Raw genomic sequence first — 13,231 nt, 5'->3', positions numbered from 1 at the left:
TTGAAACTTGTAAAATACTTGCGGTGTAAATGTAAGTGTTTATAATAAGCCCATACCCTACATATGACCATATATTATCAAATTTGTGACAATCATTGAGATTTAAATGTTGTCACTTGGAAACAAAGAAGCCTAAAATTGAATAATCAATGAGCCTGTTCACCCCTCCCTGTAAATTTACTTTTATCCTTTTATAAAAATTAAAATATTACATTTTAATTGTTATAACTATGATATGAATCACAATAGTGTATACAAGATCTTTGCAGGGTGTCAACTTTAGAGCTATTTCCTCTAAAGATTGTTAGTTGTAATGGAAATTATATTTTTTAAAGTGATCTTGATTATTTGGATCACTCAGCCAGAAGAGTCGACTCTATGCTTGGTTCTACTTTGGCTTCATTAGATCAGCCAAATTCGGCATTATTTTGATGTATGATTGGTATGTATGCCAGTATTTCACTCCAATTGTGCTCAATATGTTCTCAGTTTGCAGAGGTGGAAAGTAACTAATTACATTCACTCAAATTACTGTGATTGAGAATTTTTATGGGTACAGTACTTTTTGAGTACATTTTGGAATCAGTAATTTTACTCTTACTTAAGTAAGTTTTAATCAGGGTAACTGTACTTTAACTTGAGTACAACAGTCTTGTATTTTTCCACCTCTCTTGACTTCACAGTATCACATAGAGAGAGAATGATCACATCCCAGAACAGCTGTTGTACTTCACTTTATTTTAAAGGTGTGCCTTTACCTGAAAACCTGGTTGGAGATTCATATTCTCATGTTTGGCCAATAAGGAAAGATCTGATAGTACTGTAAAACTCCTCAATAGCTACAAAGGCTGGCAATTAATCAAGATTTAGATCAATATGTCCTACTACATTTTTCAAATCACAGAAGTTGTAATACTCCTTTGGCCTGAAAAGTGTTGAAAAACAAGTTTAACACATTTTTGCAGCAGAGATATGCACATCAGGCAAACATTAAAACATCATTTCTACACTAGTTAAAAAATACTACTTTTCTTATTTTTGTAAAAAAAAAAAAATCATATTTGAAATGAGAATTAAAGAACAGTTTATGTTGAACCTATCTAATATTGTGTTGACTATAATACAGAATGGTTTAGTGCTCGTGTTTGTAAAAAATGCATAAGATAAGGAACTAAAATAATTAATAATGGAAAATATTGCAGTTAGATTATTTTCCCAAATTGTTCTGGCCAGTGTGACTCAGTACTTAGTATTTAAGGTAAACTTTAAATACTTTTAATTTTTTTTTCCCTTGTGTAGATTTATAGACCAGTACTTTTACTTTTGCCTTTTTATTTTAGCCAGAGTAACTGTACTTTTACTTGAGTCGATTGTTCTACACTTTCTCTACCACTATCAGATTGTTTACTTAAATTAACTCCCTCCCCAAAATGCATTGTGTGTCAGATGAAACCTGCTCACTTGTTGGATGTGGTAGAGTGACGAGGGGAAAATATCACCCTATCCTGTCAATGAAACAACAACAAAATAAAATTGTGAAAAATGAACTGCTCTCAAACAGAATCTAGATCCCATTATTCACATGAAAAAATGTGGCTCTTTAAACTGTCCCATTCATAAACACATCACAGGCTATCATGATAGATTTTTCGAAATGACAGTGTAATGAAAAACATCAAAACTTGAGTGAATGAATCATAGCATTAACGGTGGTTAGGTTGTTGTGATCATTACCTAGATCAGAATTATTTTGTTCCAGCCATGTAAATTTTTCCACCGCTGTATTTTCCAAACACTGATCTATTTATTAGTGTCTGCTCTCTGTTAACCTTGATGTACTTTGAACCCACAGAGAACTCAAGCCAACCTCTGTAGCCCGCCTTGACCTATATCTGTTGCAGTAAAGCGGGACAGTAATTTCATGTTGATAAAGTTCCGTTGTAGTTTATATTAACAGTGCAATTACAAAATTTGTTTTGCTTGAATCATTCTAAAAGGATGTCGTCACTACAACAGAAACAGCAGAAATGACAAAACGTTTGACACCCATGCATGGTAAAAATTAGCTTGTTCAATTTCTCACTTTATGTCAGCACCTTTGCTGAAACAAAAGTGCAGTAAATACGACCCCCCTGTAGAAGAGTGTGGGTGAAAGCCACATTAAACTTCCTCTGCATCGGCTGACAGCCCACGTTATATCCGTCAACTTGAACCTAAAATGTTTTTCACTCTAGATTTGCTTGTGATTTGTTGAGCAGTAGTGTTGCCTCTAAAGGGTGGTTTTCGACGTGCTTGTCTCTTAATTTTTACAGAGACGTGAGAGCATAAAGCTCATGATGCAGATAGGTTTCATTTTTCCATTGATCATTTGGAACATATCTTTTCCCTCAGGAAACGGTAAGTAACTGTCTCATTAATGATATCTAAATGTTTGTATAATAGATCTTCTTGAAGTTTTTGTCTGGCAGTGCATTATGTTCTACATGCCAAAAAGGTTAACAGAATATTTATGTATTTGCAGCAAAAAATATTCAGCAATACTCACTGGGATGTGAAGCTGTGATACCGTGCCAACTTTATGGAGGCGGTGAAAGCGCTTCAAAATGGTTTTATGCAAAGCAAGAAGGCAGTGACACTGTACAGATATGTTATCAAACAGAGGCTGGAGTAATGATGTATAGTGAGCTTTTTCGTACCAAAATCCAGGTCAGGGAGAAAAATTGGTCGCTGGTCATTGATTCTGTGACAGAAGATCATCAAGGCCTTTACTGGTGTGAAGTTTGCACTCAAGCTGGATGTCAAAGAGAGCAGCCTACTGTCATCCGTATAAAGAAAGGTCAGACCAAAATCTGATTATGTCCTCATAGGAAATACGTGATTCTGGATGCGTTTGCTGAGACTCACCATCTTTCAACATTTTTTCCAGATATTTTTAAGGAAATCCAAAAGAGACTGTTCATTCCAGCAGGAGAAAGTTTCAATCATGCATGTCCTGAGAAACTGACAATCTTAAGATGGACTTTTAAAGCCAGTAAAGTGACTGCTGACAGAAACCTGGAACAAAAGCATCAACCATACTTTTTGACCCACAACAAGTCGTTACAGATTTTTAATGTAAGCACAGAAAATGCTGGTGAGTATACGTGCTGGAAAGGTGGATGTAAGCAACACTGGCAGAAAATACTTACTATCAACGTGTGTGTTATTACAGGTGAGAAAATAACAGAGAAAAATGTCTTATGTAAAAAGTTGACAGTGAAACTTGTTAGAAATTTAGGGCAAACTTAAAATGATTTTTTTTTTGGTAATATTACAGTAAACTGCAGTGAGGATTCAACTGTTTTCTGTGCTGTGGTATGTGACGTGACATCCAACATCAAACCAAACAGCATTTCAAATTTGGAGACAGGGACATCAGTTGTTTCTCCAAATGGATCTTTAAATTGCAGAAACATGCAGATTTCTGGTGGCATGAATTGCACTAACAAACCAACAAACCCCTTCAACAGAACAAAAGGTGAGTGTTTTCCCATAACTCTCTCAAAGACAAATATGATCTGAATTAAGAATAACAACTATTATGTTTTTCTTTCATAGGCACAGAGCTGATTCCTGGTATTTATGGAACAACAATAACCTTTACTTGTCTTCTATTAATGGCACTTTTAATTTGCCTCCTCAAACCAAGATTACAGAAAGGTATGATGTGAAATGATTTAATATAAATTCATTTAATATTCCTGCTTATCTTATCTAGCAATGACTTAAGACACAATCGTACATTAGACCCAATGATTATGAAGTTTACATGTCCCTCATGACACTGTTCCTCTCTGTCTTTAAGAGTTTCACATTCAGCTTTGTTGCTGTGGCCTGAATGGCAGGGTAAGTGTTACATCCTGATATACAGTGCCGTGAAAATATTTGCATATATATCACACATACATGTTTCAGATCATCAAACCAATTCTTATATACCACAAAGACAACCCAAGTAAATGGAAACTGCAGTGTTTGAAAGATTATTTAATTTTTTTAGGGGGGGGGGGTGGTCCAAACCTATCTGACCCTGTGTGAAAAAGTAATTGCCCCCCTTGTCAAATCACGAATTAACTGTGATTAACCACAGTTTTTGGAAAGCTGAGTTCAATTTCACAGGCAACACCCAGGCCTGATTATCAACAGATTTGTTGAATTAAGAAATCACTTAAATAGAAGCTGTCAGACAAAGTGAAGTAGGCTACAAGATCCCAGAAAAGAAACGCATCATGCCATGATCCAAAGAAATTCAAGAAACAAATGAGAAACAAAGTGATTGAAGTCTATAAGTCTGGAAAAGGTTACAAAGCCATTTTCAAGGCTTTGGGACTCCAGTGAACCACGGCCAGAGCCATTATCCACTAATGAAGAATAGTAGGAACAGTGGTGAATCTTCCCAGGAGTGGTTGGCCAACCAAAATTACTCCAAGAGTGCAACGACGACTCATCCAGGAGGTCACAAAAGAACCCAGTACAACATCCAAAGAACTGTAGGCCTCACTGGCCTCAGTTAAGGTCAGAGTTCATGATTCAGCCATAAGTAAGACACTGAGCATAAATGGCAGCCATGGGAGAGTTCCAAGGCCAAAACCACAGCTGACAAAAAAAGAACACAAAGGCTCTTTTCACATTTGCCAAAAAACATCTTGATGATCCCCAAGACTTTTAGACAAATATTCTGTGGACTGACAAGATAAGAGTTTTTGGAAGGTGTGCGGCCTGTTACATCTAGCGTAAAAATAACACAGCATTTGATAAAAAGAACATCATGCCAACATCAAACATGGTGGTGGCAGTGTGATGGACTGGGGCTGTTTTGCTGCTTCCGGACCTGGACCACTTGCTGTGACTGATGGAAGAATGAATTCTGCTGTCTACCAGAAAATCGTGAAGGCCAACGTCCAGCCATCATTTCATGCCCTCAAGCCCAAGCACTCTTTGGTTATACAGCAGGACAACGACACAAAATATAAAAGCAAGTCCACCTCTGAATGGCTCAAAATTTTAAAAATGAAGGTTTTGGAGTGGCCAAGTCAAAGTCCTGACTTAAATCCAATTGAGATGCTGTGGTGTGACCTTAAAGTGTTCATTGCTCAAAAACCCTCCAATATGGCTGAGTTAAAATGATTCTTTGAAGAAGAGTGGGTCAGAAATACTCCACAGCGATGCCAAAGACTCATCACCAGTTATCACAAATGCTGATTTCAGTTATTGCTGCAGAGGGTGGCACAACCAGTTATTAGGTCTAGGGGGGCAGTTACTTTTTCACACAGGGCCAGATAGGTTTGTATTTGCCCCCCTTAAATAATCATTCAGACACTGCATTTTCTATTTACTTGGGTTGTCTTTGTGAGATATTAAAATTGGTTTGATAATCAAAACATTTAAGTGTGATAAATATGCAAAAAACTCAGAAAGGGGGCAAATACTTTTTCACGGCACTGCACTCTGTTACCTGCAAGCTATGATTCAGCTATTTACTTGAAGTTAATCTCTTACCTCTTCAACTGCAGGTAGAAGAGGAAGCTACAGTGGATTATTCATCGATCATCATCAGGAGATCTGCTGACACAAGAGACATTACAATAAGCAACGATGATTGTGTGTACAGTGAAATAACTGCATTTTATAATAATGTCCTTAATTAAGGTGTTCCTGCAATGATTGTCCCCGTCCTTGCTTAAATGACGATTTTATGTACAGAATTCGTGACTTCCCATGTAAGTCATTTTGTATTTATAGAAGTTCCTCTCCCTGTGTGAAGTGACGGAAGCAGACAACAAGTAAAAAGAGCTGGGTAAATTCTCTTTGCATGAATAAAAAAATATTTTAGACCTCTTAACTTGTGGGGTTTTTGATTGCATCAAACAGGAAACCTTTCTGAAACCATCTCAGGGTTATTGCCATATCACACCTCCTCCCTTCCTCATAACTTGAAGACTCAAGCCAAAATACTTAAAAGTCCAAATGCAAAACTTTGAGTTTGTTATGAATGTCTGAAATTTTTTTTTTTTCAAATAAAAGAATTATGCAAGTTAATATTGCTGTTTTTGATGCTGTAACTACATTTCATAAAGAGACAGAGTGTAGGCTAACCAATTTAAAAGAAACTACAATGCAATCTGGAGAAAGATACTTTATGCATGTATAGCAGGGAAATTATGGTAGACCGACACAGGGGTGGAAAGTAACTATGACATTTACTCAAATTACTATAATTGAGTACTGTTTTGGGGTACTTTTACTTCTACTTAAATACATTTTAAACAGACAAACTGTTAAGTACAATACTCTTGTACTTTTTCCACCACTGTTGACTTCACAGTAGCACATAGTTAGAGAATGATTCCACATCACATCCATAAACAGCAAAAATGGAGTGTTGATTTCTCAGGGTCGAACATTTCAGAGCTGATTTTAACTCCTAAAGTGTAATTTTAACTCCATTCTGAGTGAAATAGTCTTCAGTGTTGGAATTATTTGACAGTGTTGATCCACCAGTGTTAGGTCAGCTCTGTAGAGTGAATTGTTCGAGGTGGTTACCCATCATGCCCTTGGCCTGCCTTGAGTGTTTAGATGTATTTTGTTCTGTGTTGTTGTTGTACAATGACCCCTGCTGGGATTCTTTTGGTCATGTTTCTGGTGGACTGTTGTTGTGTTAGATGTTAGACAGATTTGCACCATGACTGAAGTTGTACACCAGGTTAGACTTGCTGTGACTTTAGGTGCTCCTTAAGAACACACAGAGCACAATCTTGCCTTGACTTGACATGGACCGTCAAGCTCTCTGCCATATTAGAAAACAGACTCTGAAGAGTAATATAACTACATGTGGACAAATATGGACACTGTAGTGTTAAATTGAACTATATTTTAGTCTAATTAACACTGTCAATTTTGCTGTGTATTTAATTTTTTATTTTAAAGGTGTGACTTTACCTGAACATCCTGGTTGAAGATCCATTCTCTTGTTGTTCTTGCCAAGAATGGCAGATCATAATTGACTGTACAACTCCTCTGTAGTAACTCGGGGTTTCAAATATACTTTAAATTAAATAAATTGTACTTTTACTCGGGTAGATTTATAGACCAGTACTTTTACTTTTACTTAAGAAAAATTTAACCAGAGTAACTATACTTTTACTTGAGTACAACAGCTGTGAACTTTTTCCACCTCTGCCTACAGTAGACCTATTTAAGAGGCTTTAAAGAATGGAAACGGGTTAGACTACTCAGCTCTATAATAATAGCTATAATAATAATGATGTTAAGTTGTTCTTAAAGCTGTAAACATTTAACACATTAAACGATGGATTTAGACAAAGCTAAACTTAAACATACTACACTGGGTATGTCAATTTACAGGTTAGAAGCAAACTATATTTTTTAGAGGCAAAAAATATAATTTTGGCACCAGCAAAGAGAGAAAAGTGTTTTGACAGTACTTTTGCAACATTTCGCTGATCATGACAGCAACTTCTGCACATTTGGAGCACTTGAAAGACTTTACTACGCAAATAAGATATTTTAAAGCCCAATGATCTGACGTTGGCAGGTCTTCCTTTAATTAATAAGTTTAACTACTCAATTTAAGAGGTTAATCTGTATTATTCTAAATTTGAGTAATCTTAAAATGACATTATTCCACTTCTTCCATCATATTGGATGTGGGAAGTTGCTGTGCTATATCCGGTAGGTGGCTGTAGTGCGCTTTAAAGCTGAATGATCAGCACTACTGAAGAAAAGGAGCTCGCTTTCATTCAATGTTAGCATGTTCCTGCGCCCATTCTTTCCCTCAAAGCAAACGGGAGAGTTAAACTGTTTTCTTTCTAATGCTCTTACAATCGAACGAATTTGTAGCCCCGTTGAAGTTCTGTAACGTTTTAATGTGTAGCAAGTTAGCAACGTATACGCAACCTAATTGTAGCTTCGTTAGCTGCTAGCTGAAGTGGGACCAAGGCTTACCAGATTCTCCGTCTTTTCTGTGGAAAAAGGACACAACGACATTTCAACACACCCATCTGTATGTGAACAGCTGCATATCGTTATTCATGTGTCCTCGGGTACTAAAAACAGGCTTGCATTGCGTATGAATCCACTAACCGTTTATTGCTTGCTAGCTTGTTAACTGTCAGTTAACATTGCGCGTGCGAACTCTTGTAACGGTTAAATAACAACGTGCCTGTATGGCAGAATTTAACGTAAGTTAATCACGTTTTTCTCCCACAGAAAATATAGAAGAAAAACTATCGCGCAGAGAAGATGGAAGCTCCACCAGTCACAGTGATGCCAGTCACCGGGGGTACAATCAATATGATGGAATACCTGCTGCAAGGTAGGTTAGTGTTTGGGCTGGACGATACGAACCAAAAACATGGATCTCAAGGAATTAGAATATCAGGAAAAAGGTGTTTATATATATTTATATATATATATATATATCTCAAAGAGTGAAATTCAATTTATTCTAGATACATCTCATAAAAAGTGTTTCAAGTCTTTATTTGTTTTCATCCTGATGACTACAGCTCACAGCCCAGAAAAATCAACAGCCTACAAAAATCCACATCCCAGTTTATAAGAATATCACAAAACACCAGTCTATAAAGGACTTACAATACAGAACTATTGACCTTCTGAAAACTATGCTCATTTGTGCTCTCAGTAGTTGATTGGAGTTCCTTTTGCACAAATCACTGCATTCATCAACACGACATGGAGCCAGTCAGTCTGATTCACTGTTGAGGTGTTATGAAGTCCAGGTTGCCCTAATAGCAGCCTTCAGGTCTACTGTATTGTTGAGTCTGGTGTCTCTCATCCTCCACTTGACATTTCCCCACAGATCCTCTATGGAGGTCAGGTCAATTGGCTGCTGGCCAATCAAGTACAATAATATCACAGTCAGCCAACCAGTTTCTGATAGTTTTGGCTTCACTGTAGGCCGGTGCCAAGTCCTGCTGGAAAAGGAAATCAGTATCTCTATACAGCTTCTCAGCAGATGGAAACTTTGAGTGGACTGATAGCAGCAGATGACATGGCACCCCAAACGATCACTGAAACTGAAAGCACTGGACTTCAAGCACCTTGGATGCTTTGCCTCTTTTATCTTTCTCCAGACCCTGGGACCTTGTTTCAGGATGAAATTCTAAATGTACTTTCATCTGAAAACAGGACTTTGGACAATTGAACAATGGTTCAGTTCTTTTTTTTCTTAGCCCAAGTGAGAAACACATGACATCTGTGGTTCACGAGTGTCTTGAGCCTAAGAACACTACACTTGCTGCCCATTTCCTGGACTTGTCTGTGTGTAGTGGCTGTTGATATACTGACTCCAGCCTCAGTCTACTCCTTGTGACAAGTTCTTGAATCTGCTTTGTTTGACAATCATCTAAAGGCTGAGCTCATCCATGTTGCTTGTGCACCTTTTCTCATCCCACTTTTCCCTTCCAGTCAACTTTCCATTAATATGATACAGCCCCTGAGACCAGTCTGCCCTTCAGTAATGACCTTCTGTGGCTTACCCTCTTTGTGAAGGGTGTCAATGACTGTCCTCTGGACAACAGTGATGGCAGCAGTCTTCCCTACGCTGTTATCATCTAGACTGAAAAAAAAAGGTCTTGGAATATGTCACTTTGTATGAGATGGTTCTAGAATTTATAAAAGTTTATAATTATATCACAAGGAAAAATGAACGTTTACATGACATACTATTTTTTTCTGAGATGCACGTCTATATCACTGGGTTTCTTTTGTGTGCTTTTTTTTTTTTAGCAGAATAACAATAATGTTTTTGTATTTAAGTCTTTGCAGTCATACTGTAATTATAAACTTGTACAAATTAAACTGGATAGAAACCCATACAGTACCATGGCAACAACAATAGAAGTCCTAGACATCCAAAGTGTTTACAGATGTCTGATGTCTGCAGCCAGGTTCTCTGGCAGTATTAGGCAGAAAGATGACAGACAAACTTCTATACTCAGTCTAAATAGTCTTTGTTGTCTGTCTATAAATTAATGTTATTAAAATGGTCAACACCATGTGTTGTGATAAAATCTTTATTATTTTAACAACTGATGGTTGTAAACTGTTAAGAAACCTAATTTTCCTTTGTCAAACTTTTACCAACAGAGAAAGAGTACTGTCTTAATTGCACATTTATGTTGGGAACATTTGAACATCTGGGGGGAACCAGCAGAGCAAGCTTCCCTTGTTCTTAGTCACTTCCACTCATGTTTCAAATGTTGGCAATGTATTTGTGCAATTTATACCGTGCAGAAGTTGGTCTGCAATTTTTGATTTGTAAAAACTATAAATTACCTGTTTTTTTTATAGCTATCGAATGTCATTTGCTGCTCTCTAGATTAATTGCAGCCCTGTAAGAGTTAAAACAAGGCCTTAGACTAAATTGCAGTAAAAACAGGGGTAGCAACAACATCGGATTGTGTGAAAATAGGGGAAAAAAACAAAATATATATGTTTTGAATCCTTAAAGAGACAATGAAAGACTGTAAAAGAAGAGCTCCGTTGCTATGGCCTAAAATTAGAGGTTAAGTTGTGAAATGTAGGGCCAGTTTTATTACCAGGGATTGTTCAGCTTGAACAGATGTTTCTCCCATTCACTAATATATTATTGACATTTTAAAAGTTAAGTTCCAGCTCATTTAACATGGTTAGAATACATGCATTAGGTATGGGATGTCAGTTTATGGCTTCTCCGGTCACAAGATAGGGCTGTTTATCCAGTTTGATGGACAGACACTCATATACACCTGCAAGACTGTCCAGTTTATAATGTTACAGTGCAAATCTCTATCTAGAAAACGCATATTTTTTATGTCTAACTTACTGATTATTAGATCTTGGCTTGTAATTGTAGTCAAACCGTGCAGTTTTCTTATTTTAAGCTTTTGAATTGAGAAAGTGGGTCTTGCCCCTCTTTTACATTTGCTACCAAGCACCCTGGTGGATTTGTGGTGGAATATTGTTTTATACCAGCACTTTAAAAAAATTAATCTGTTGCCCATCCCAGTTTGTATGCAAGTCTTTCACAGTGCCAGAAACTAAAGTTTGTAAACAGACTTTTTACTGTTCCTTAATATTTAAAGAACAGTGAAATTATAGATCGAGGCAAGTTTTACCATGCAGATATGTCCTATTGTTTTGTCAACAGTTTGTGTATGTGTGCAGGTCATGTTTTGAATTGTAACTCAATATATTAAGTTATTGTGCTTATTTGTAAACCAATAACCAAATGATGTTCTTGGTTTTTTTCAAAATGCAAAGTTTTTCTATTCCTGTTGCCACTGACTTTATTTGGTATCAGAAATGGTAGAAAATTTAGAAGAAAAACCCTTAATGATGTAAACCACAATCTCCAGGATCCACTAAGTGCTCTTTATGTCACAATTTCCAAAACTATAGTTTTCTGATGAACAATATAATTTATAAAAGCTCCTAATTAGGAGTTACGATAAAGGTGTCCACCTTGGTGTTTTATATGAAATTTTCTGTGAAAAGCTGAAATGATTGTACATGTTTGTTGAAATTTCAGTTTTAATCAAGATGATTTTTTTTTTCTTTTTGTGTTTGCTTACTTTTCTCTACCATTTATCATTTCAGGCAGTGTTTTAGACCAGGCTTTGGAAAGTCTTCTGCACCGCCTCCGAGGTCTGTGTGACAACATGGAACCTGAGACCTTCACAGATCATGAACTGGTTTACCTCCTGAAAGGCCAACAAGGAAACCCTTTTATTCTGCGGGCGCGGCGCTCCCTCTCCCACCTCACATCTCCATGGCACCTACGCTACCTTGGCCAGCCTGAAGTTGGGGATAAGAGTCGTCACGCTCTCGTCCGCAACTGCGTTGATGTTGCTGCCTCTCACAGCCTGCCAGAATTCCTCAATGAGATGGGCTTCCGCATGGACCATGAGTTTGTGGCCAGTGGGCACATTTTCCGTAAAGGGGCAATGAAGATTGTGGTTAGCAAGTTGTCGCGCATCCTGGTGCCAGGAAACACTGAGAACACAGAACGTCTTTCACTTTCATACCTGGTGGAGCTGAGCGTGTTGGCTCCTGCTGGCCAGGACACGGTGTCAGAGGACATGCGCAGTTTTGCTGAGCAACTCAAACCCCTCGTGCATCTCGAGAAGATTGACCCCAGCAAACAGAGACATTAAATGACAATGTGTAGAAGGCCAAATAACCAATGAATACCATGGATTTATTTTTTTACACCTTAGAATAAAAACAGCTACATTTCTTAAACAGTTAGACTTCTGGTCAGTTTTGTTTACAAACACTAAAATGACTAAACAATTTCTACAAGAGGTAACTTAATTTATCAGGATTTTTTATCTTTAGTTTTTATTCGTATTTATTTTTTTACTTATTGTTTAGAATTTCAGCTTAGCTTATCTTCCATAAATACTTGCATAAATATTCTCCATAAATCAGGGAATTCATGGTTGGATGTTCTAAATTTCCTGGAGGAGGACTAGGGATGCACTATATTGGATTTTTTTTTTCTGATATTTACAGGTTCATTTTAGCCAATACCAACATAGATGCCTATATTCAAATAAATGTTTTGGTCCTAAATCTAAAACACATTTTAATGTATAAGGGTGAACAATGAAACAAACTTAGGTACTTCAAACACACTTTAAAGTGTAAAGATTGAAAATGAACAAAGAAAAAGTGGCGTAGGTCGGTTGGTCCAGCCTAAAACTTTACAAACCTATCAGGACAAATGCCAAAAATTTGCAGTCGATGCTGATTTTCACAGCCAAAATATCGGTTCTATATAACAGCAGAAATTCTGATATCTGCTGATGCTGATATAAGGTCAATAATACTCAATATCCCTGCCCAAGACCCCTCTGATTTTATCTGATACACACTTATTTAATAAACTCTGTATTGTTGTGAAACACTAGTCCAGTTTTCTAACATCTGGGTCACCAGGTTGCCCACTTAGTTGCAGCCCACTCTTATTTTAACAGGTCTTTTCTGACAAAAAGCATTAATCTGCTATTTAATCATGAAACTATTTAGAACAAGTTTATCACACCAGCAAAAATATATCATGATGAAGATCGATATACTGTATATTGATTTGCAGAAATCATCATATTTGGGCATTAATGACCAAAAATGTCTCTTACACTATCCAATTTGACATTTTATAATC

General features: G+C 37.0%; 1 protein-coding gene across 1 annotated transcript; it reads left to right on the top strand.

Moving 5' to 3' along the window:
- The first annotated feature begins 7,772 nt into the window (after positions 1–7,772).
- On the top strand, positions 7,773–12,308 carry med18 (mediator of RNA polymerase II transcription, subunit 18 homolog (yeast)). Its single transcript, XM_041793830.1, has 3 exons — positions 7,773–8,062; positions 8,269–8,374; positions 11,662–12,308. The coding sequence occupies exons 2-3, from the start codon at positions 8,302–8,304 to the stop codon at positions 12,216–12,218; spliced, it is 630 nt and encodes a 209-aa protein (XP_041649764.1). The 5' UTR covers positions 7,773–8,062; positions 8,269–8,301; the 3' UTR covers positions 12,219–12,308.
- Positions 12,309–13,231: the final 923 nt, after the last annotated feature.

Source organism: Cheilinus undulatus, linkage group 8 (genome assembly GCF_018320785.1).
Source record: "Cheilinus undulatus linkage group 8, ASM1832078v1, whole genome shotgun sequence".
NCBI lineage: Eukaryota > Metazoa > Chordata > Actinopteri > Labriformes > Labridae > Cheilinus > Cheilinus undulatus.
This window is presented reverse-complemented; position numbering and strand designations above follow the sequence as displayed.